General features: G+C 42.1%; 1 protein-coding gene across 1 annotated transcript in view; it reads left to right on the top strand.

Annotated features, from left to right (window-relative positions):
- The window catches only part of gabbr2 (gamma-aminobutyric acid (GABA) B receptor, 2), a 197413-nt gene that overhangs the window by 142571 nt on the left and 32527 nt on the right, over positions 1-22315 (top strand). The window contains exons 12-13 of the mRNA XM_080485290.1: positions 1089-1196; positions 5840-5962. Coding sequence (XP_080341416.1) covers positions 1089-1196; positions 5840-5962 — 231 coding nt within the window. The remainder of the gene's footprint in view (positions 1-1088; positions 1197-5839; positions 5963-22315) is intronic.

Genomic DNA, 22315 nt, shown 5'->3' with positions numbered 1-22315 from the left:
CTTTTTGGTATTTTTTTAAAGATGTTTTTCTCGATATTTGCATCCATTTGCGGTACCTTCTGTCACTGCAATCTCTGAACTCTGTATGGGAATCTTTGTACAGTTCACAAAATCCACTTAAAGTAGTTTTCTTTTTTCAAACTTGTTAAATGTGCTGAAATGTTGAAAATACTGCCAAAAGGCTAATCACATGCACAATGTGACCAAGTAAAAACTGATTGAATCGCTCTCTGCAGGTCTTTAGCTTGCGCAGAGCACATTAAGTGTCTCCCCTCAGGTAGCATTACTGTGTGACTATGTAGATACTGGATTAATTAAAGCGTTTTGATTACAGTGATAACTGGTTTCCACTGAGATGCCGCTCTCTCGGAGAGAGAAGCTCACACATACATGTGCTTTCCCAAGGAATGTAGAGGCAGGGCACGTCACCTGCCTGAGGCCCGGCTGCAGAGTTAGAATGGAGCTTGTCACTTCAGAAGAGTTTACGCAGCAAAGGATTCACAGAGGTTGATCAGTGCTCCACCGATCAATGTGTGCTGGTCTACTTGAGAATAGATAGTAGAATTATTTATTCTTCGCCCAGCTTGCTGCCTAGATTTGTTACTGCTGAAATAGAAAACTGAACCGGGGTAATTATTTCAGCAGATGTATACAGTATTTGTGGTTTAAAGAACAGATGTTTGCATAAAAACAAACCAAAAAATACACTTGCATCATATGTATGTGATTAACATTTGCACTCACACTATGGCTATATTGAGATGCTCTCGATTATTGAAATTTGAAGCTTTTAAAACATGTCAACAGTGTCTTTTGTACTGAAGAAGTAAAGGGTTTGCATTTTGTTTTTTCATTAAGATTAAACACTCTCAGGAGTGTGACAGTCTCATGGTCCACTATGTTCTTTCAGCACTCCTGGAGATGGAAAATAAATCCGACAGCTTCTTATTTTTAGAATGCTTTGCAATGCTATTTTGAATGAACTTCTCGAGAAAAATGCAAATAGCTGTCAGATCAGATGCCATTTTAAGCCTTGATCACCAGTTTACCACACGATACAATTATGTCTGCTGCTGTCTTTGTGATAGGTTCGGACGTGGATTCTCATTGTTGGATACACAACAGCTTTCGGCGCAATGTTTGCCAAGACCTGGAGGGTGCACGCCATCTTCAAAAATGTTAAGATGAAGAAGAAGGTAAAGAATGCATTTCATAAGTTGGATTATAGGGAAGCAACTTCGAATGACTGGAGATCATGTCTGTTCTACTGGAGGTCACTGTTCCATGTGTTTTCATTCCCATGATGAGTAGTGGTGTAAAGCCAAGCTCGCTCTCTGAGCAGTTGTGGCCTCGAGGTTAGAGAACTTGGGATACGAAGGTTTGATTCCCAGCTACTGTCACCACTGTGAGTCCCTGGGTATGACCCTTAACCTCACGGCTCCTTGGGAGCTACACTGTGGCATCCCACTGCTCATATCACCCATAGTGAGGTGCTGAATAAATCATGCTCAACTGTAACCTCACAGAAATGAATTGCACTTCAGCTTACATGTTTTTTTTCAGCTAAGAATAAAACCTTGTACACACAGGAGTATTCAAATGATGGTGTTGCAGGCACTAAGTTTGTTTACATGTCAACCGTCGGCTGAAAACTATATTGTTTCTGTGTTCTTGCTTGCATTTGTCACGAGGTGATCAAAAGGAGTAATCAAACATATGTGAGTGTTAGAAAAATAGAAGAAGAAGCCATCACTTGGAACAGTTCAGAAATAGAAGTCACTGGGAGCCAGCTGAGTAAAAGCATCTCCCCACGATAACAGCAGCTTCTCTTCTTTAGGCTACACAATTACAAGAAGATTTCCAGACATTGTAAATTACATTGCACAGAGCATTAGCATAAACTCATTCCAGTATTTTGCGCAGTTTAACGTACCTGAAGACTAAGTGGAAAAACAGCTCTGCGGTTTTCCAAAAACTAATTTGATGTACCAGAAAAGCGCTGTGTAAGAAGCCCTTTCAAACTGTAACATTTGCAGCTACGATACTAATTAGTCATACAAGCATTGTACTGCCAGTTGTGGTGGGGTATGGTAACATAATACTTTTGAATGAGTTATTCTCTATATTGCTTATGAGTGGCATCAAATCAATGAGATCAGAGGAAGCTATTCTCTCCCAAAAAAAAAAAAAAAAAACCCGTCACGCATTTGTGTTGCGTAACAAGCCACTGTTTCAAATAACCACACACATTTCCACTGGCACATGTAGGCCTGACAGTCTTATCCGGGAGGCTTCACATGCCTTTTGAAATCGCAGCAGTTGTGTGTGGGTGACTGTTTTTCCGACTTGTGCTTTTCAACAAACACACTGAAAGACTGGCAGCCCCTGGCACCTGCTTTTAGGATCTTCTCTGTGAGGAAATAAAGACCTAGAAATACAAATGGCTTTCTAAACACCTTACACAAACTCTTTCAACAGCAGAGAAGTGTAAAGTGGTGCGGAGCTCAGTGAGCGTTCTAACCGTGCTTGGCCTCTTCTGTATTTATAGACCTTGCTCTGTCTTTTTCTTTCTTACTCTTTATCTGCCTGTCTCTCTCCTTCTCTCTCACACACATTTTTTCATATTGTAAAGGAAGTCTGGATGGCCTGTCTGAGAGATGGTGGAAAGACAAGAGAGAAAGAGGGATGGATCAAGAAGTGAGAGAAACGGAGGAATACAGGGACCTAGTGGCAGAAGGGAGGGCGGTAAGACGGGAGGTGGAAGGCAAAGCAGGGCAGGGAACGGGACAAGAACAAAGTGCCCCAAATGACAAATAAAGTAGGTTGGACACAAAAAAGAAAATGTAAAGATGGGAAGAGAGGGATCCAGAATATAGGTTAAAAAGCACAGCACCGTGGCTGAACTGTATTTTAGTTTGAGTTTTCACTGCACTATTTTCTTTTCTTTTTAAATGCATGACAGGGGACCTGGCATTTTATACTTCTTTAATTTAGTGTTTTTGTTTGCAGGAGTTCATTCAAGGAAAACAAAACAGTTTTGCCTTTCTGCTCTCAGTGTTGCCTCTCTTAGCCGAGTATTGCCATGACCTTTCACAGCCAATTATTTCTGCCCAATTCCCTTTCTTTCACCTTCTTTCTCTTGCTCACACAGACAAAACAAATGTTTCTTCAGAGGCTGCATTCACTCCTCCCTCATACTTCAGCCCTTGTCTGTTGGTTCAGGGCCTTAGTCTGTGTGCAGGACAGTCCCATCGTAGTTCGCCCACACTGATTGAGTGCAGGCGCTTCAGTTGCTGTTGGTTGCCCTGAAAAACCAGCCGACTGCTGTCTGGGGAGGAACAAATACAAGTGTGTGCCGTCTATTCTTCAAACTGTGTGGAACTGGACCCACACCCATCACTTCTTCACTGTTTTTCTCCAGTACAGTGACAGAGGACTCATTCGCTTCTTAAAAAAGATTTGAAATCTCAGATACTGCAGAAAGAAAGGTTCCTCCACTTTCTGCGTTGTCTGTTCAGTCATATAGCTCAGTACATATGAAATTACACTCTTAACACACGTATTAGGCAAAAACATGATCTATCTCTGTTGAATATCTGGACTGTAGTGGCTGAGAGGTTAAAGAAGTGAGCTTTTGACCGAGAGTTCAGCAGGTTTGAATCAAACTGCCAACAGTTGACCACTGAGAGTCACTAAGCCAGGCCCTTGAACCCCTCAGCACTCTGGGTGCAGCATTATGAGTTCAGCATAGTAATTACAGTTGACTATGACTGAAAACAAGACAAATAAAGTAACTTAAACATACGTATTAGAAAAAACAAAATTAACAAGATGCAGTATTCTCAGTGAAAATGGATTGGTAACATTTGCAGGGAGTTACCTGCCTTTACTCAATGCCAGCGGGGATTGACCACGGCCTCCCTGAAACTACGGATTGGATAAAGAGGTATAATAGATGGATAAACATCAAGTCCAATTTCTGAACCTTGGTACACATGCAGTACTGTACAAACATTAGAGGGAGGTGTGAACAAAATGATATTCCCTCTATAAAACCAATGTTGATAATTACGTTTTGGGTTTTTTTCATATAATAAGGTGCAAAAGGGTGACACGGTGGAGTAGCGGTGGGCACTGTTACTTTACCATAAGAAGATCTCAGGCTCTGTTTTTATTATTTGTAGGACTCCTTGTTCACATTGATGACAGTGGTGTTATATTTACCATTCATGTCCTCTACTCTGGAATAAACTTGAATATGAATAAATCCCTTTTTTTCTCATTCACACCTGTGTAAGACTTTTACACGGCACCGTATAGTAACTTCACATGTTCTAAGAAAAAAACTTATAAAAGCTGACCTCCGGTCTTTTTTGACTGGTGCTAAACTGTAAATACAAGACAAGATAAATATCTCAAGCTCATTATACTGTCTGTTTGCAGTTGTGTGTAAATTACCAGTGAAAGCACTGAAAAAGAAATGGTGTTTTATTTTAATACAATAGCATTTGTGCACTTACTGTGGTCAATCAATGTAGTTTGCTTATTCATCAATAACACTCATTTTTAATAATTCATTTGCATTCTTGGTCATGTAAAGGCCACGCTCTGTGTTTTTCAGTGATTTTAAGCCCTTAAAACAGATTTACCCATTAAGTCGAAGACACTGCAACCCAACTGGTACGTCAGTGTGCCAATATCTCTGAATGAAAAAAACCCAGATAACACTTCAGGTAATTTAGAGTCATTACATAGTTTGTCTAGCGGTCTCGTTTGGCAGAGAAACATATCACTGTGGAGCAGATGGTGGTGCGGAGCTTGTTTTTTCATAAATTCCTGAAAAATATCACATATCTTATTTACTGTTGGAATAATTATCAGTTGGATTTTACCAGGATTTATGTCATATAATATGCGGTTAATATTGATACTGTCATTCTTGGCATCACATTTGGTTATTGGATTTAAAGCTGTATTTTCACTTGTTTTTTTTGTAACTTTCTCTAAGTTGCCCTGATGATTATTTAAAAAACAAAACAAAACTTTTTTTCTTACTAAAAAAAACCAAAACCTGTCTTGTCTATTTTTACTGCGCCATCAAAAGTCAGCAGATCAAAAAACAACAATAAAAAAACCATCCCTCTTATGTATCTCATCCAGAGTCTATTGGTGGATGAAGGCTTATGTGAGGCCACTGAGACGCATGTGTGCTGTGTGATACTCTCCAAACACAGCCCAGCTTGTGTTCCCTGACCTTTGCTTTGATCGATGTTTCCAGTCAGTCAAACGCTATTATAAATAAAGATCACAAACGGGTCATGACTTTCATCCCCCCGAAAGTTCAGGGTACAAAAGAGACACTTTTTGATAGCTTGCGTTTGGAAGATCTTTTAACTATTCTCATCACAAGGTAACAAAATCCTGGGTTGTTCATGGCACTGAATTGACAAAGAAAGCTAAATGTATCACAGTGGTTCTCAGCCCAGGGTCACTATTGTCTCATCTGGCATTAATGACCCAACAGTGCGCAAATGTGACACTACTGAAATCTATGCAAAGTTTTTTTTTCCTTTTAGACTCACTGTGGGGGTGGTTATCTGTCCTAGTATGTGGTTAATTGCAGTTAAATGCATTGTTACCAGGCCTTGATTATATGGTCACAATGAAAGCAGCAGGGTTCTGGGGCCTAAGATGGAATGAGAATTACTTGGCTCGCATAATTACAGTGGTCAGTAAAGAATGTTGTTTGAGACGATTCCACAGACTCACAGTCTATTACATAACATTAGCAGGTGTGGGTTATTAGGCTAATGCAAGCTTCTCATCTTCTCTTCCCCAGATCATAAAGGACCAGAAGCTGTTGATTATCGTTGGTGGAATGCTGCTAATTGACTTGTGCATCCTCATCTGCTGGCAGATTGTGGACCCGCTCAGGAGGACTGTGGAGGAGTACAGCTTGGAGGTCAGTGTGCTTGTGCTGTCTCCGACATCTCGTCCAAACTCAAGCTCTTTTATGATACTGTTTATGTTGATGCGATGTGACTTGCTTCAGCCGGGAGAATCCTGGTGACATAGATTCTTGTGTGTGTGTATATATTCTAGTGTCGAGAAACAAAATGTCTGCCACAGGCTGCAGAGCAAGTATCTTTGTTGTGTTTGTTATTTTTGGGTCAGGATGTGAGCCATCGCTGCCTCCTGAGCTCATGCCACGGCCGGACATTTGCCAACTTGGATGGGAGATCTTGGCAAAGCTCATTGGAAAAGAGGCACTTGGCAGGGGCTCCTCTTTGCTGGAGAGCCGGTGTGCTTTAGAGTTGAAATTAGCTGTGCTATACTGTGACTATACAAGTAGACAGAGATTCTCCGCGATGGTCAGGATTGCTCTAGCGTTGGGCCCAGTTAGCACAAATGAACATAATGTAGCTTTGGCTTCAGAGGTTGGTGGTATGTGATGTGTGTTTTCAGTCAAGTGTAGTGTGTTACCACATAACTGTCAGTGATATTCAAGAAATGTGAACTGTGCGAGTTGACATGACACAATTGCATATTTGTTTACTCAGTCACAGCAATTGTTTTGGGAATGTATTGATGCTTATTCACAGTAGATTCAAATTAAATGTGCAGAAAGGCTTCACTCTGCTACACGTCTGTCTTTCTGTTCAGCTTAAAACTGTCCACCAGATTACTCAAAGGCAATGGATTCAATACTTGAGTCAGAATGTATTGTTGTATCTTGTCATTTTAGGCTGTTTGTTAGAATAGAACCTTGTAATGCTTAAAATGATGGTTAAGAGGTTGCACAACTCCTGAAGTTATTAAGTTGTTACGTAAAAACAAGAAGTTTCATTACACCAAGGGAGACCTGAAGATTGTTGTGGTAAAACTAGTTATAGAGTTGGTGCATTGAGGGGCTATTGGGACGTGTATCTGTGTGTAATAGTGAATTGTTAATGAAGTGCTCAGCAGATGGGGTTTGTTATTTCTGAATATATCAAAGTACATCTGTCCACTCCGCAGGAAACAAAAACTAGTTAGGTTGATTGTTGCTGTGTTGATTGGATACGTCCCTCTCGCTGGATTTGTCGAAGCAATAACTACATTATTGGAAACATCCATTTCACGTTGATATTTTTCCCCTTCAGGTGCTGACAGGTAACTCAGTGGAAAAGCCAAGATTGCGTTTACTTTATTACAACTCAAAAACAACTGGTCAACAGGAGCAATTATTCAGCTGCGGCTCAGATTAAATCATTTGTCTTTACAGACCACAGAACATGGATACTGCTAACTGCAGATGTTTCCTAATGACTTGTCTTTCAAGTCCCCTAGACTCGAGTATGTAGGGCGCGAGACGGCTAACTGGCTCCCAGGAGCAAAGAGTCCTCAGGAAATGACGGCATCAGCTGCATCTTCATTGACCCCTTTGCTAAACAGAGGTCGTAAAAAGGGCAGCGTAGGAAATGGATGGTTGGATTTTTATGGAGACCTCTTTTGATCATACTGAATGGATTTACTTGTTGTCTGCTTGTTTGTTGCCAGAGTCCTGTGGGGGAATGAAAGGGTACTTGGTGCTATCTTGCACCATTTTGATTTTTTTTTTTAGATCTTTAATTAAATAACAAAAAACCTTGTGAATTGATAAATAGTGATTATCCAAGAGTAACAGGTCATGCCAGGCGCTCTTTTTTTCCGAAGCCCTTGATGAAAACAATCTTGTGAGAGATCTCCAGGGGCGAAATGTCTGATACATTGCCAGATGTGTTTACATCTTGTGGCCCCGTGTTATACTCTCTGGAAGTATGCACATCCCACTGGTACAACTCAAGACAAAGCCATATTTCTTTTGTGATGATAGCCACTTCTATATTTAAGCCTGCCTAAAGGGTGATGCGAAGCCTTGCTTAACATATTCCTCCGTGAATGTTGTCAGTGTGTGCAGTCAAGTCCTCGTGGAGTATTCTCAGACTCTAAGCTCCCGGCCAGGGGAGTGTTTTGAATATATAAACCTCTCAGTGTGGGAGTTTGTATTCCCCTTGGGGTCGTGGATCCTGCATGCCTGGGCTGAGGCGCAGGCTCCACATGTCTGCCTAGCCTGCCAGATTTCCAGCACCAGCAGCACTGGGCCCTCGGGGCTCAGCTGGGGGAGAAACAGTCTGGAGCTTCACTGCATCCAGGCCCTCTAGGTATATCATGTGTAACCAGAAACAGAAGGCAACCCACATACCCAGTAAAGCAATAAAGGGTAGAAAAATGGAAATGATAAAATGGTAATGCACTGTAGTTAAACACTGCATTTACTGTATGGAAAACTCTAAAAGAAGCATGTAAATACGTTGCAGAAGAATCAGCAACAACAAACAAGATGGAGAAGCAATTCAAACCAACATACAGGGGAAATAGGCATATTGGATCATATTTAATTTTCCTCCCACTATTGATAGTCCCTAATGTTTTTTATTGCACAATCTGACACCTACTTCAGTGAATTGAGGGTTACTCGTAATTGGGGTGTGGAGTGGGATCATGGGACCATTGTAGAGAGTCTCTATAGGGCTCTGGAACCAGTGAGACCCACTCTGACTGACCAACAGTAATTGGGGCAAGGAGAAGGACCATTAGTTACACAGTTTCCCATGAGCCTTCACATCATGCTAGACCAACATTCCCTTGTGGGTTACCTCTGCCTGTTGTAGTTTTCATTATTTCTTTTTCACCTCCCCCCTTTGTCTCTGTCAGAATCTCCCCTACTCCTCTCTCACTTTCCCCGACTGTAGCGAATTGGGAGTCGACCTTGGGTTCACAAAGCTGCGTCTACCTGCTGCACCCAAGGGTATGCAGTATGACAATGCAGTGTTACTGAGCCAGCTTGTGCCTGCCTGTCTACCACATATCTTGTTTTAACAATCTCACTGGAGCTTTTCCTTATTGACTTACAACCTATAAGGGTATTTTCACATTATTTCTTTTTTTTTTTTTTACTTCAGACATTTTCAAAATACTGTAATATTCTGGTGGTATGGTATTCTTGTTCACAGTCAGGTTTGCCCATTGGAAGCATAGATGGATTCTGTCTTGCTGGGGTAATCCCCCTGCTCTGAATCCAGCAAGCTAAGCTTAATGAGCTACCATTAGCAAAACTAGGCCAGTCCCCTTTGCATCCTTTATTACCATTAACAAGAAGATGAAACTGAAGAGGCTGACAATAGATCCTTGTGGAATGCTTCATAAAACATGACTAGTTTAATATCCTCCCAAATAAAAGTAAAGAAGGGACAGATATCATGAGCAGAGTTGAGTCTGTGAATCTCTCCAAAGAGAGAAGAGTGACCTCTGAAGCTTAGTTTATGGCTGCACATCAAGCAGTTTTAATTACAGTATGTCGATGATAGAACTTCACAAGAAATGACTTGTGACCTTGACATTGTCCCCAACCACTTTAAACCAAGCTCGGCCTGTCATCTGTTTTCTAGTGTACTCGACACGAAACTCACACTTGAATCCTGAATTCAATAAAGATGTGAAGGAGATTGAAAAACAAGCAGGAATCTTACTGGACACTGGAATATCCTGGGAATGCAGATAGAAATGTTAGGCTGCAGTGAGCAATTAGATCCATTTTGTGTCTCGTTAATAATTGAGCATTTGTTAATGGCATGGATGTCTCAGCAGCAGAGCTGCTGGTTGCAGTCAGACGGAGCCCTGCAGTACCGACACATGTTGTGAAGTCAATGTACAACATGGGAATCCGAGCAAGAGGATGTGTGCGTGTGAGTGTTCATTTTGTTATTGAACTGTGTGACTTCACACGTTATTGTCTATTTTGTTTAGCCTCTGTGAGGGTGTGTGAAATATATCAATTTGTGCATGGGTATGTTTTTTTTTTTCTATTCTTTCTTTTGCGTGTGTCTGTGTGTTTACGTACACATTAACGTCCCCTCTTGAGGTCCTGGGCATTGTCTCCCGCATAATGAAGGACAAACTGTCGAGAAGGGATGATTAGCATTCTGGTGGATCTTGCCGCAGACCCCCTCTACTCTCGTTTCTCCTCTTGTCTCCTCTTTCTTCCCCTCCCTCCTCTGTCGTTTTTCCCAGCTTGGAAGCTGCTGCAAGCATTGGCGGGCAGGCGGGCTGCAAAAGAATATTGCAGTGTGGCATCACCATGGCAACGGCCATGGTTCCTGACATCCATAACGCAGGGAGCGACACTGTTGATTCACGAGACAAAAATAACAGGTTGAGACACCCGCTTCAGCATGGCGACACATGCTGGGAAGATTTGAAACATCCATATGATAACAAATGCGCAGGGCTGGTAGGTCATCATTGATTGATTGGTGCAGAAAATGTGTATATATACACACACACACACACACACACACACACACACACACACACACACACACACACACGCACCCACGCAGCACTTCTCCCTGCATATTTTTATGCAGAAGTTTGGATGCCTTTGCAGGGATTTGCCTCCGCTTGCCTGCCTCTGCTGCCCCCACCTGTATGCAGTCAGGCAACAAGAGGGAAGCGACAGAAAGGGAGGGGGGGGTTGAGTTTAACTCCAGTGCACTGTCAATGCACTCATCTGTCCCCGGGATCATATTATTGGAGTAGCGAGCCAAAAATATGACTCACTACTTGCATTTAATGTGTTCCTCTTTATGCAATGATGAGATGATGGTGATTAGCTTGACTGTGAGCCCACTTTATTAGCAATGGAGATCAAGCCAGGGACCTCATTCCCAGGCTCAGGCAAAAAGGTGAGGTGAGACATGGCAGCTAATCTGCCAGAGACCGAAGGGCACTGCTCAGGTCTCTACCACCTGGCCTGAACATATATCTGGTGGTCAGATGAGATGGAGCTTGTATTTGCAGTTGAGAGGTTGAATTACCATTGAAATGCTATAAAGTAGCTCTGCATTTTTTAAGTATTTGAGATAAACACAATTTCATTATAAACAACAGATTTTCTGAAAAGAACAAAATAAGAGTCCCCTTGTCTTCTATTAATTAAATCAAACCATTTTGACAACCAGCATCTATTATCAGTGTGACTCAGCTTTTTATTGTCGGTTTGTACAGTGCTACTTGTTGTTTATGCCGACTTTTTTATGTTACTGCCTGCGAATTAATTAAAAAAACATTGTCTGTGAAGATTGTCATTTTTCACGATTGGGACCCTCAATTTAATTCAATTACAGCCATGAACAACAATGTGATTTTAAGGGACATAACGTATCATGCTTAAAAATTGTTTTAATGTCGAATAATGTTCGTTTTATTCATTAATGGGAGGTGTTGGTTAGGGTGGCTAAGACACAAAAACAGATGCTACTTTCGTCTGTCTTATCCAGTTCACCGACCTCCTATACATGATAACAGTAACACTATAGTGGAGTAAAGCAGAGGAAGCGTCAAGATTCAGGGCTGCTTTATTGCTTTGGATGCCACAAGATCTCGTTTTTGTGGCTGTCTTTCATCTGAACAAATTCGGTTAAGGGTTATTGCTGCCAAAGGAGGTCCAACCAGTACAAAGTCCTCAAATTTAATTTCTCAGCCATAAAATCAAAGATTGACAGGTGCACTCCATAAAGTGATGACATGAAATGGTTGTGTGGTATAAAATGAAGAAGGTTGCACACTCTCTCCACTCTGACTTTAGTTTTTATCTAGTCTCAAATAAAAGTATCATTTAGGGATTTAAAAAGTTGAAAATAATGTGTGATTACAGTACGTGATCCTGCAGTTTAACAGGTCCCAGTCAACATTTCTTTTCAAATTGCAGCTTTAACTAAAAAAGGTGGGTGATTTTTTTTTTGGGGGGGGCATTTACAACAAAGCAGATGACACTAATGCTCACCAAAACTAGTTACTGCTGAAAGCAAAAAAAACCAACAACATATACTTAAATATAATTTGCTTGCTGGAGTGGATATGTAGTGAATTACTTATGATTTGAGACTACAAATGCTGAAAATTCGTATGATACTTTAACACTGCACTTACACGCCCACATGCTCTCACTGCCCACAATGCCTTCCCACGCTCACACTGGTTCTCTTCTTCAATCCCAATCAACTGTTGATAGCAGGGCTGTCATTTGAGGAACTCAGTGCTGTTGCTTAACTGCCAGCCTGCATGAAGGAGAATCCAATTTACATTATTTAAATCCAGTTGGCTTTTGCTCCTCTTTCGGTAAACAAAGATGGCGTGTGTTTTTGGGGGGGAATTTGAATTTGTACTTTAATTCTAGTCCCTTGCATTCCATCTCAGATTATACAGATTAATCACGTTCCGGTTGACAAAAACAAAAATGTGTTACGGCAAAGTGCTGAGGATCATCACGTATTTATTCAGTAGAGTAAAATACAGTGTCATCTGCAGCATTTTCCATTCAACACTAGCAGTGCTAAGATGTTGCTAAGATGGGCTTTGAGGTTCCTTTGTTAGCGTTAAGCAAAGCACTGACTGCGATCAATGCCTTTTCAAAGTAAACTGGGTCATTAAGGGATAACTACCACCCACCTAGGCCTCTTCTCATCGACCACCTCAGGAGGGAAGAGGGATGGAAAAGAGAGAACAAAAGGGAAGGGCACACAGACCTAACACATCTTTGATTTGTACTGCAGCACAAATGTCTGAGACTTATTCCGAACTGTCCATTTCGCATTGCTACATTTTAGCGAGTCACTTTTACCAGTTGGTGTATGATCAGGTTAAGTCACGTTCCTGTACTGGACTGGAGTGTTTGACAGCTGGTAGCGACTTCCAATCCGAAGGTTGGAGATTTGAGCCCCATTTCACCTGTTGATGTGCTGAAGCGTCTTTGTCAAACACTGAAAAATTACGATTTAAGCATGAAGTGTGCCGTGTACAGTGTATAACGTCCATCTGAAGTCCATTCATGTGAAGCGAAAACTAGAGAGAGGGCGTAAAGACTAGAGCTGACAATACCAATGCCAAGGACCAAAATGATGAAAGGTGAGAAGACGGCAACATACCAAGACTTGAAACAGAACACCAGGAAGCTGTAAAGACACAAAGCAATACAAAATCCATTTCAAAACACAACGCCGTGTGACCATGACACACATGACTCCTCTGCAATTGCATTTTTCTATCCCCCCCTCCAAGTAGTGTGCAGGGCTCTGCGGTACATTTTCGTGGTACCCAGAGCAGCATGCCGCATTTGACATTGACGTACTATTCTGAACTCTTTCAAGGGATCCTCAGTAAGTGTGTCACAGGTTTTACTTTGGGGATACCCGCTTCAGTTTAAAATTTTGCACTTTCTCACACATCTCAGCAAGCAGCAGAGAGGAGTCTTGAATCCTCTCGGGCAGAAGCGCCAACCTCCGTAAAGAGATTCACTCAGAACTGCTGATAACCAAGGTTGAATCAAGGTTTTTTGGGGTATTTTTTCAAGATCACTGTTTTCTATGATGATGAGTCATGATCAAAACTGCAAAACCAGTAAAAAAAATCAAAAAATGCTTGTAAAGGAATTAAAGCCAAGTCTTTTAGCCTGAAAGTTAAATGCCTGACAATTTCCAAAAAGCTGCATTTACAGTACGAGACACGCTGTTTTCTTATTGCCATTAAACATAATCAAACACAGAAAAGTGAGCTAAACGCTAAGAGTTAATTGTTAAATTATTCATTTGTGCGGTGGAAACCTACAGGTGTGTTGACATCCTCAAAAGAAAGAAATCAGTGACAGATGGGAAGAGAATCAGGAGACTTGAAATGAGCAGGAATAATTTTCAAGCCTTCATAATCTCTCTTTGTTTTTTTTTCCTAAATGTCTAACATCAACAGTCAAGTATTGAAAATTACAAACATGGTCGTGAGCATCATCCCAGATTGTAGCAGCTGAGGCAACTAAAAAGCAGTTCGCAAAATGAGTCACTCATTTCTCCCGTCAGATGCAGGTTTTGTTCATATGAAATGATATGATGAAGGCTCAAACTCCCTTTGCTGGTTTTCAGAGTCATTGCAGTCGCAGGTATCCAGTCGAAGTTGGAGAGAACATCAGTGCAGGCCGGCCTACAATGTTTATTTCAAAGTTGGTTTGGATAATGTATCTGTTTTGTAGTGTCTCTAGCTTGCCTTGTCACTCTATATTAGGGTAGGGAAGATTAGATGTCTTGCCAAGTCAGCAGAGATAGTAGTGTATCCAAGATTTCATCAGTTTGGTTGTGAATATTTGCCCGAGATGTTTTTTTTTTTTTTCCGGTTCTTTCTTCCTGCTTTGGTAATTTGCTGGTATTTGTCTTGTGTGGGACAACACTGTACAGTACATGTTAGCTGACAGTGTTATCAGTGAATCATGCAGGAAAGCACTCTAAGGGTTGCTTCAGAGGTGCAGCATTTGTTGACACTCGAGCAACTAAATTGGACATGTGGTTGTGCATGACTGAGCCTGTTCAAGTGAATCTGTCGAAAATGGAATTGGGTGGCAACATTTGACTCTTTTCACTTTCTCTCCATCTCAATGTGCTTGTGGGGTTGTTTTTGTTTCGCTCTCGCCGCCTTCCCTGCTCCTCTCACCTCCCTGCTTGTATCTGTCTTTCTCTGTAACAGAAAAAGCAGAAACACACTAAATTACCCTCGACCTCTACCATCACCTGCACCTCCCTTTTGCTCTCCATCTCACTTTTTACCCGACCCTTCTTCTTTTTTCTTTTTTTTTTAACCACTCCTCTCCTCTTGCTCCCCCGGACTGCAGTTGCTAGGCAACAGCTGATTGAGCATGAAGGGTTTGCAATTGACCAATTAGAAGTATTTCAAATGGAAGCGGTGTCAAGAGTTTCCGTACTTCCAGCTAACACTTTAGCCACGTTGAGTGGACACTGCAAGATGTACAGAATGTCTCCATGCATGTGGAGGTGGACCACCATAACATTATGACCACCTGTCTGATGACGAGTCTGTTGTAATGTCCCAAATCATACAAATCCCCCAGAGTACTGTGTCCTTGGTGTCAGTCGTGACACAAACTCTCCCTGTGTTTAACGCTGCGTGAGACCTCTGCCATGCTGCAGATGTGTTTTGGTGATGAAGTAAAGTTATTCACCAGACATGTTGTCCCCATCAGTTGAAAGTGTACTTGCTACTCAAGGTCGCTGGAGATGAGCAGCAGCGTCGAGCTGGGAGAGAGATTTACAGTGACCTTTTGCTGCTGAAACAGCCTCGACCTATCAATGCATGGACGCCGCGAGACCTTTGAAGTTGTTGCATCTGACACCAATATGTTATCAGTAGATGCTCTACGTCCCATAAGTTGCCTGGTGAGGTTTCCATTACTCCAACTTTTTTGTGCTGCACATCCTGGACGATGTTTAGAGAGAGCAATTCCTGAAATATTTTTTTTGCTTTGTCGCATACTGTCGAATACTGTCACATACTGTATTGTCCTCCTACAAAAATCCAGTTTTCATTAAAGTTTATGAGAGTGTATGCATTGTTTGAAACAATATTTAAGTGTGTTGTATGTGTCAAAGTGGCATCCACATGGAGGGCAGGCCCAAAGTTTTCCAGAAAAACACTGCACAAATTACCACACTGCTTCTTCCCATAATCCATCCTGATCTCTCTCACACACGCACACGCGCGCACGCGCACACGCACACGCACACGCACACGCACACGCACACACACACGCACACACACACACACACACACACACACACACACACACACACACACACACACACACACACACACACACACACACACACACACACACACACACACACACACACGTGACTCCTCAAACAAGGATACCTTCTTCCTTTGCTCTGTAGCCCAGTGCGAATGCTCCCAGAAATTGCTGATTGCTTTCAGCAATAAACGGGGCTCGGCGTGGCCGCCCTGGCTGCCGCTATGCAGCCCCATACACAACAAATTATGAAACACTGCGTATTCTGATACCCTTCCAATCTGAGTCAGCACTCCCCGCTTGCATCATTGAGCCTTGACCACCCAAGACGCTGACCCCGTTCATCCCGTTTCCTTCCTTGGATCACCACCGATACGCCGAGACTGTACAGTTCACTCATCTAGACATTGCAATTGGGTCCTTGTCAAATCTTTACCACCAAACCATTTGTCCCACTTACTAACGGAGGCAATGATTATGACATAAACAAGTTTTTTTTTTTTACCTTGACAAGGACAGTCTCTGTGATGCACAAAAAATCTTGTGTTTCAGTTTGTGCATAATTGATTGTATGCATTTAAGTCAACAGCTGTAACAATATCTGATGGTATCATCGTTGTGCGATGTAAACATGCAGCTCCACGCAGCTTCACTTCCCTCCGTTAGCATCGATATGATGCCGTTACTCTCTCTCACTCTCTTCTCTGTTTACCTTCCTCTTTCTCCTTATAAAATCCATTCTATTAATTCATCTGGTGTCTTTCCGTTTTTCCATCTCCCTGCCTCAGTGTGTCCTTCATTCATACCAGAGCCACCCTCTATCAGTGACCAGACACATCCATCAGTGTTTCTACTCTGCTCATCCGCACGCCTGAGGTTTCCATTATGGCTCAGCAGCTAACACACACGTGCACATGCACATGCACATGCACATGCACATGCACATACACACAAAAACACCCCCAATTTAGGAAAAGGCAACTCCATCTATTGCGACCACAGGCACAGACATGATTAGTTATGAACTCAAGATCGGGATGCAGCTGTTGGTAATGGCAGTGACTCTGTGTGTGTTAGTGAGGGTAATGACGATGAAGGTGATGATGAGGGGCCACCAGAAGCAGCCGGGTAACGACGAGGTGCACTTAGACATAAATGGTCCACACAGTCGCTCGAAACCCATGCATGTGTTTGACCACCACAAACCTTGTTATTATTCAGGAAGCTGTTTGTGTGGTTAACACAGCTTCGATGTGAGTATACTCAGCAACCTCTAACCCCGAGTCACAACCCCACCAAAATATCCAATCAGCTCCTGCTGTGTCGGTGGCTTTTTCTGTGCGACCTTTTAGCTCATCAGGGATTTGTTTGTGTTGTTCGCCCTATTTTTGTATACTTTCCGAGACAAATTAGCGCACTATTTATTTGTTCATTGTGAGATACTAGAGAAGTAGCAAGTGAGAAGGTGATCTAGAATAATACAACTGCAATCAGTAATTCCGGGGATTGAGAAAAGGTGAATTGGTCTGCCCTCACAGTGCTGAAACTGTGAGGGCAGAAAAAACAAAAAAATAAACCCTGAATCTATGATTTTTCATTGTGTAGGCTGTTTTTATGTTGGAGAAAAATCGTATTATTCATTAAAAGAATATGATCTCCATAATACTCTGAGATACACTTTTCTCTGTAAGTAAATGGGATTTTGGTAAACGTGTGCTTAACAACTCGAGGAACCACGAAAATGTAAGGTCATTTAAAGAATGACATACCCTCAATTCACATACGTTTACATTAAAAATAATTATGTAAATAATTGTCTCAAAATGTTTCCTGTAGTTTGTTTTCTTATGAGTACTCCTCCTGTTTGCGTCTCTCAAAAAGCAGTAATAACTTTCCTATACGGTTTCAGTTCCACATTGTGATCACCAGCTTCAATATCATTGCTGATAATTTTAGGTTTTTGTTCAATCAGCATGTGCAAGATCAGAAAGGCCAACAAATTGTGGTTTTTGAGTTCTGCGCCAAGAATACAGTTTGACCTTTGCAGGTTCACAAAGCAACACTTGGATAAGCTGAATGTACTCTTGGCAGCGATTGAAGCAGGTAAGTGATTGTTGGTTTTTGTTTCCTTTTTTTTTTGCATCAGGAACCTCAATGAAAGTCTTATCCGAGTAACTTTAGTGTCGGTGAACGGGAAATATTATTTTTTGTTAAATATCAGACACATTTTTTCTTAAATGTTAATCCTTGCATGTTCTCAAAAGCCACTGCAAATTTTAAACCTCGGTAGAAGGACCAGAAGTATGAAGATGTTCTATTTAAAAAGAAGTAAAGATGAAATAAGATTTTCGGAACAATTCCAATTAATGATTCAATTTCTTTCCTTAAGGGAAAGTAAAAAAAAAAGAAAATGTGGAGGAAATGAAAAAGTAAAATACGGAAATCTTTTTTTGTGGTTGTAGCTGAGAGTCATGACGCACACTTGCATACAGTATAACTGACACCAACATCAGCCTAATCAATAATAGCACAGATCCTGATTCAGCGTATGCCATTTCAATCTACATTTTGTACAGACTTTAATTTTCTAAAAGGAAACAAGAAATATTGGCATTCAACTATTATTAAAACTGTACAAACTGTTACACTCACGGTGAACAAGTGTCCCTCCAGAGCAGTGTTCACCTCAAGGACAAGGAGGCACCACAGAGAGGCCTCAGTGACATTTTGTTGGAGGAGGAGTCAATTAGACAAAGTTTAATCACTGATCCAACACACACACACACACTCACACACACACACACACACACTTCTGCTCTGTGGAGTCAGGTATAGGAGACAACCAAGGTCGCCAGTGATGGGGAGATGAGAGCACTTGCCACTGCTTGAACAAAGCGCCGGCGCTGCCTCAGCACTATAAGCACAGGAATACAAATACATTCAGCTAAGTGGAAGAGTTCTTTTACACAAGACCTTGAGCCATCGGCACACCACAGACTTTACACCAACAATACAGCAGCCTGAGGAGAGCGGGACAGTGCAGGAGTGACGGAGGACTGAAGGAGACTCGAGTGAGACGAGAGAAGAGAGCAGGGGAACGAAGCATGCAAGATGGAAGAGGAGGCTAAAAATTGAAGTATAGGAAGAGAAGGGTGAAAAGCTGCAGGGAAACAAAACCAGAGAGGCCTGCCAACACACCGGCTCTATCAGATAGAGATGTTAGAGGAGATGAAGTTGAAGATACGTGATGAGAGCCAGAGTGAGAGAGAAGGGGAGAATAAGGGGTGTCATGGTTACTTATCATCACGCTGCCGAGGGTGACATTGATTAGCACTTGCCATCAGCAGGGAGCCTGTGAGCCAGTCGGCGAGAAGGTCAGATAATTACACCCAACGCCACTGCCGCAATCTGGCGCCATGCCCGTTGTGCTCCTGCTGCTAACTCCATGGACTTAGACAAACTGTTGTGAATGTGTTTGAGTTTATCCTGTGTTTGAATATATATATATATAGTGTGTGGTGTGATGGGTGTACATTTTATTGCATTCGCCTCCTTTCCCGAACACACTGACAGTGTGAGTGTGTGCACCAGTAGGCGGCCGGTACCTTAGTTTGGCTAATAGATCACTACTGCAAATATGTTTGGCCAACACGTTTGAGTCAAACCAACAAGTGACACAAGTTTGAGTGTTTACTCGTTTGTGTGTGAAATTTTAGTTTTATGTAAAATGGGCCATTTTACCTAAAATGCCGACCCGTTTATCCACCTTCACCTCCGTCTCCCCGGGGATTTCAGTGCAGCACGGAGTGAGTTGCATGAGTTGAGAAAGTCAGTGTTACAGTAACAGTACAGGTCTTAGTTGTGTCTTCCACGTTAGAGGAAGAGTCCACTGAGAATCCCAAGGAGTGAGACATCCCTCGTGTGAATCTAATTCCTCATGGGCACTTGCCAAAGAATTTAAATATAAGCTATAACTCCAGGTTGCAAATCCCTCCTCTTTTATTTTTCCTGCCCATCAGTGAATGTCTGACTCTCCAGAGAGATGTTTTCCCTCCTGCAGGTTTATGGTTTCACTCGCTCATTGGCTGTGTTGTAAATAATCTGCCATTTTCTCCACCGTCTGTGCTGTGATGTTGTGACAGAAGTGCCTATCCGACTGATGTGTTTGTTTGCATGTGAATTTCACCTGTGTTTAAACTCCTTGTTCCTCATCTTGCAAGCCTGTGATTTTCATTCCCTGTCATTTCGAGAAACTCCACTCTTCAAAGAATACGCAGGACAAGTATTCTTTTTTTTTTTTTTTTGGCAGTGTGAGTGGAGCACAGTGAGATTGGATTTGACCCCTGTGAATTTTCCACTCACTTTGATCTTAGCATGCATCTTTCTTTTTTTTTACAGTAAAGCCTCCACACATTTTGCTGTTAGCTTGGCAGTTAAAGCATTAATCTTGCTTCAGGCATTATTAATAATGCTCTTTAAATAAAGAGAAGCCTTGATGTAGGTGATGGGAACAGAATCATTCGGGGGGGAAATTGTTCCAATGATGTGGTAATTTAATGTGAAGCATTTTAAGTAGATAACAGCCACACAGGTTACTGTGTCAATCTGTAACTTGATTTTACCAAAACACAAGAACATTTATAATCTTAAGTGGGCAAAATGTCAAGCGCATGAAACAATGTCAAGAACATTGCTCCCAATTCGACTTTATACGAGATAGTTTTCTTTTCTAACGTACCAGTGAGTGTCCTATATTTGGGGTCCTCTTTACACTCCAGTGCGTGTAACAAGCTGTTCTTGGGCCTGGTGTCAGTCCTCTCATTTCCCCTCCCTCCATTCCTCTGTCCCTTAGATGTAGGTGAGAGAGAGAGAGAGAGAGAGAGAGAGACGAACAGACAGAGAGAGAGAGAGAATTCTAAATGTCCTGGATCAATACACAGAGAAAGTGCATCATGGGAGGGGAGGATGTTAACCATATGGTGCTATTTGAACTATACCCCATCCACTTAGCTCTCCGACTGCCACTTGCAGCGCAACGTGCCATCTATATTATGCTCCTTTTTTTGTTGGAGTTCCTTTGTGAAGGTTAATATAGACAAGCGTTGACGCTCTCACCGAGGTCACAATCGTTTAACATTTTTGCTGCAATTAGCGAGCAAGCTTCCAATGCCATGCATCGCAGATTAGGTGATCTGTGTTGGCATGATCTCCAGCTGACAAAATGAGGCACACCATTCCAACAATTACTGCTTAATTTACCGTTGCATAATAACCGTCGCTTGACTTTTCAGGCTTTCTTAAAAACCCGATTTTCATAATGGCGTAGCATGTTGTCCCGTTAACTGTAAGCACCCAGAAGTCGATAAGACTTCCGGAAATTTCAGACATTAGTGATGAATTACCTGTCATGAGAAAACTGCTTGTTTATTTCTGTGTTAAATCGTCTGATTGCTTCTCTGTGGCGCATTGCACATTATCAGCTGCAGCGAGGCAGGAGTCCTCTGCGTGAGATCTGAATGGTGAGATGTGTCACTGTGGATTAGAGAGGGAGCAGTGGTGCAGTAGAGGTGTTGGGAGTGCGTAAAAGAGAGAAAGAGCAAAAAGAGTTGACGGAGCGAAAGAGAATCAGAAAATAGTTGAGAGATGATTAGATAGCGGGAACCGGATCTTTTTCATGCTGTAAACAGAATCTACTGATTGCCTTGTGTGTGTGTGTGTGTGTGTGTGTGTGTGTGTGTGTGTGTGTGTGTGTGTGTGTGTGTGTGTGTGTGTGTGTGTGTGTGTGTGTGTGTGTGTGTGTGTGTGTGTGTGTGTGTGTGTGTTCCTTTTACTCATCACCTGCTTTTGTAAATGCATTACTTATGTATGTTTAGAGAAGAGATGTCGTTATCTTACAGGCATGCCACCCCACTGTCCCACACGTCCACCTCGCCTTGCTGACAGCCATCTGTCCAGTAATTAACCTGACTGACACCCTGTGCAACACGGACTGCTTTACCAAATCACTGCTGCGTGTTTGTCTGTGTGTGAGTGTGTGTGAGTGTGTGTGCATTCGTCCACCTGTCTTTCTTTTTGCCTGCCTGTGCACTTGCTTCTGCAGGCTGTGATCCTTATGGGCCGGTGCTCTGTGCGTGACATTGCGAGTTGCTGTTCGTTGCAGAGATGTAATCTGGTGAGAAGTGCAGGGGGGGAAGACAATGCCACTGAGTTTCAGCGTTTCATGTATACTGCCACAGTACACAAACCAAAAAGCAGAATTAAGCACTCCGTGTGGGTGAAAGCCTGTGTGAGAGGAATCCTTTTCTCAAAAGATAAAAAAAATCAAACTCACTCTGTCTTGCATGGGAGGAGCATATGGTGTGTGCATGAATGAGTGACAAAAGACTTAGCCTGCAGTTTCAAAATAGCCTTAGCAGCAGTGCAGCTTTTGGGTAATATAGAGAATACTGTGTCTGCAGTGAGGTGTCAGGTTGCAAGTACCCCTGGGAGAGCTGCATTTTCAGTAACCTCAGTAGTTCATTTCAGTATATAAACCCTATATGTTCTCAAAGATGATAATGATCTATGATGGCAATTTGCCTTTCAAGGCATTTTTTAAAAATATTTCTTGCACATTTAAGCAACCTGATTACACAAGTTTAAATATAT

The sequence above is a fragment of the Lipophrys pholis genome, assembly GCF_963383615.2.
Source record: "Lipophrys pholis genome assembly, chromosome: 17".
NCBI lineage: Eukaryota > Metazoa > Chordata > Actinopteri > Blenniiformes > Blenniidae > Lipophrys > Lipophrys pholis.
Note: the sequence above shows the minus strand (reverse complement) of the source record. Positions and strands in the feature narration are given on the sequence as shown.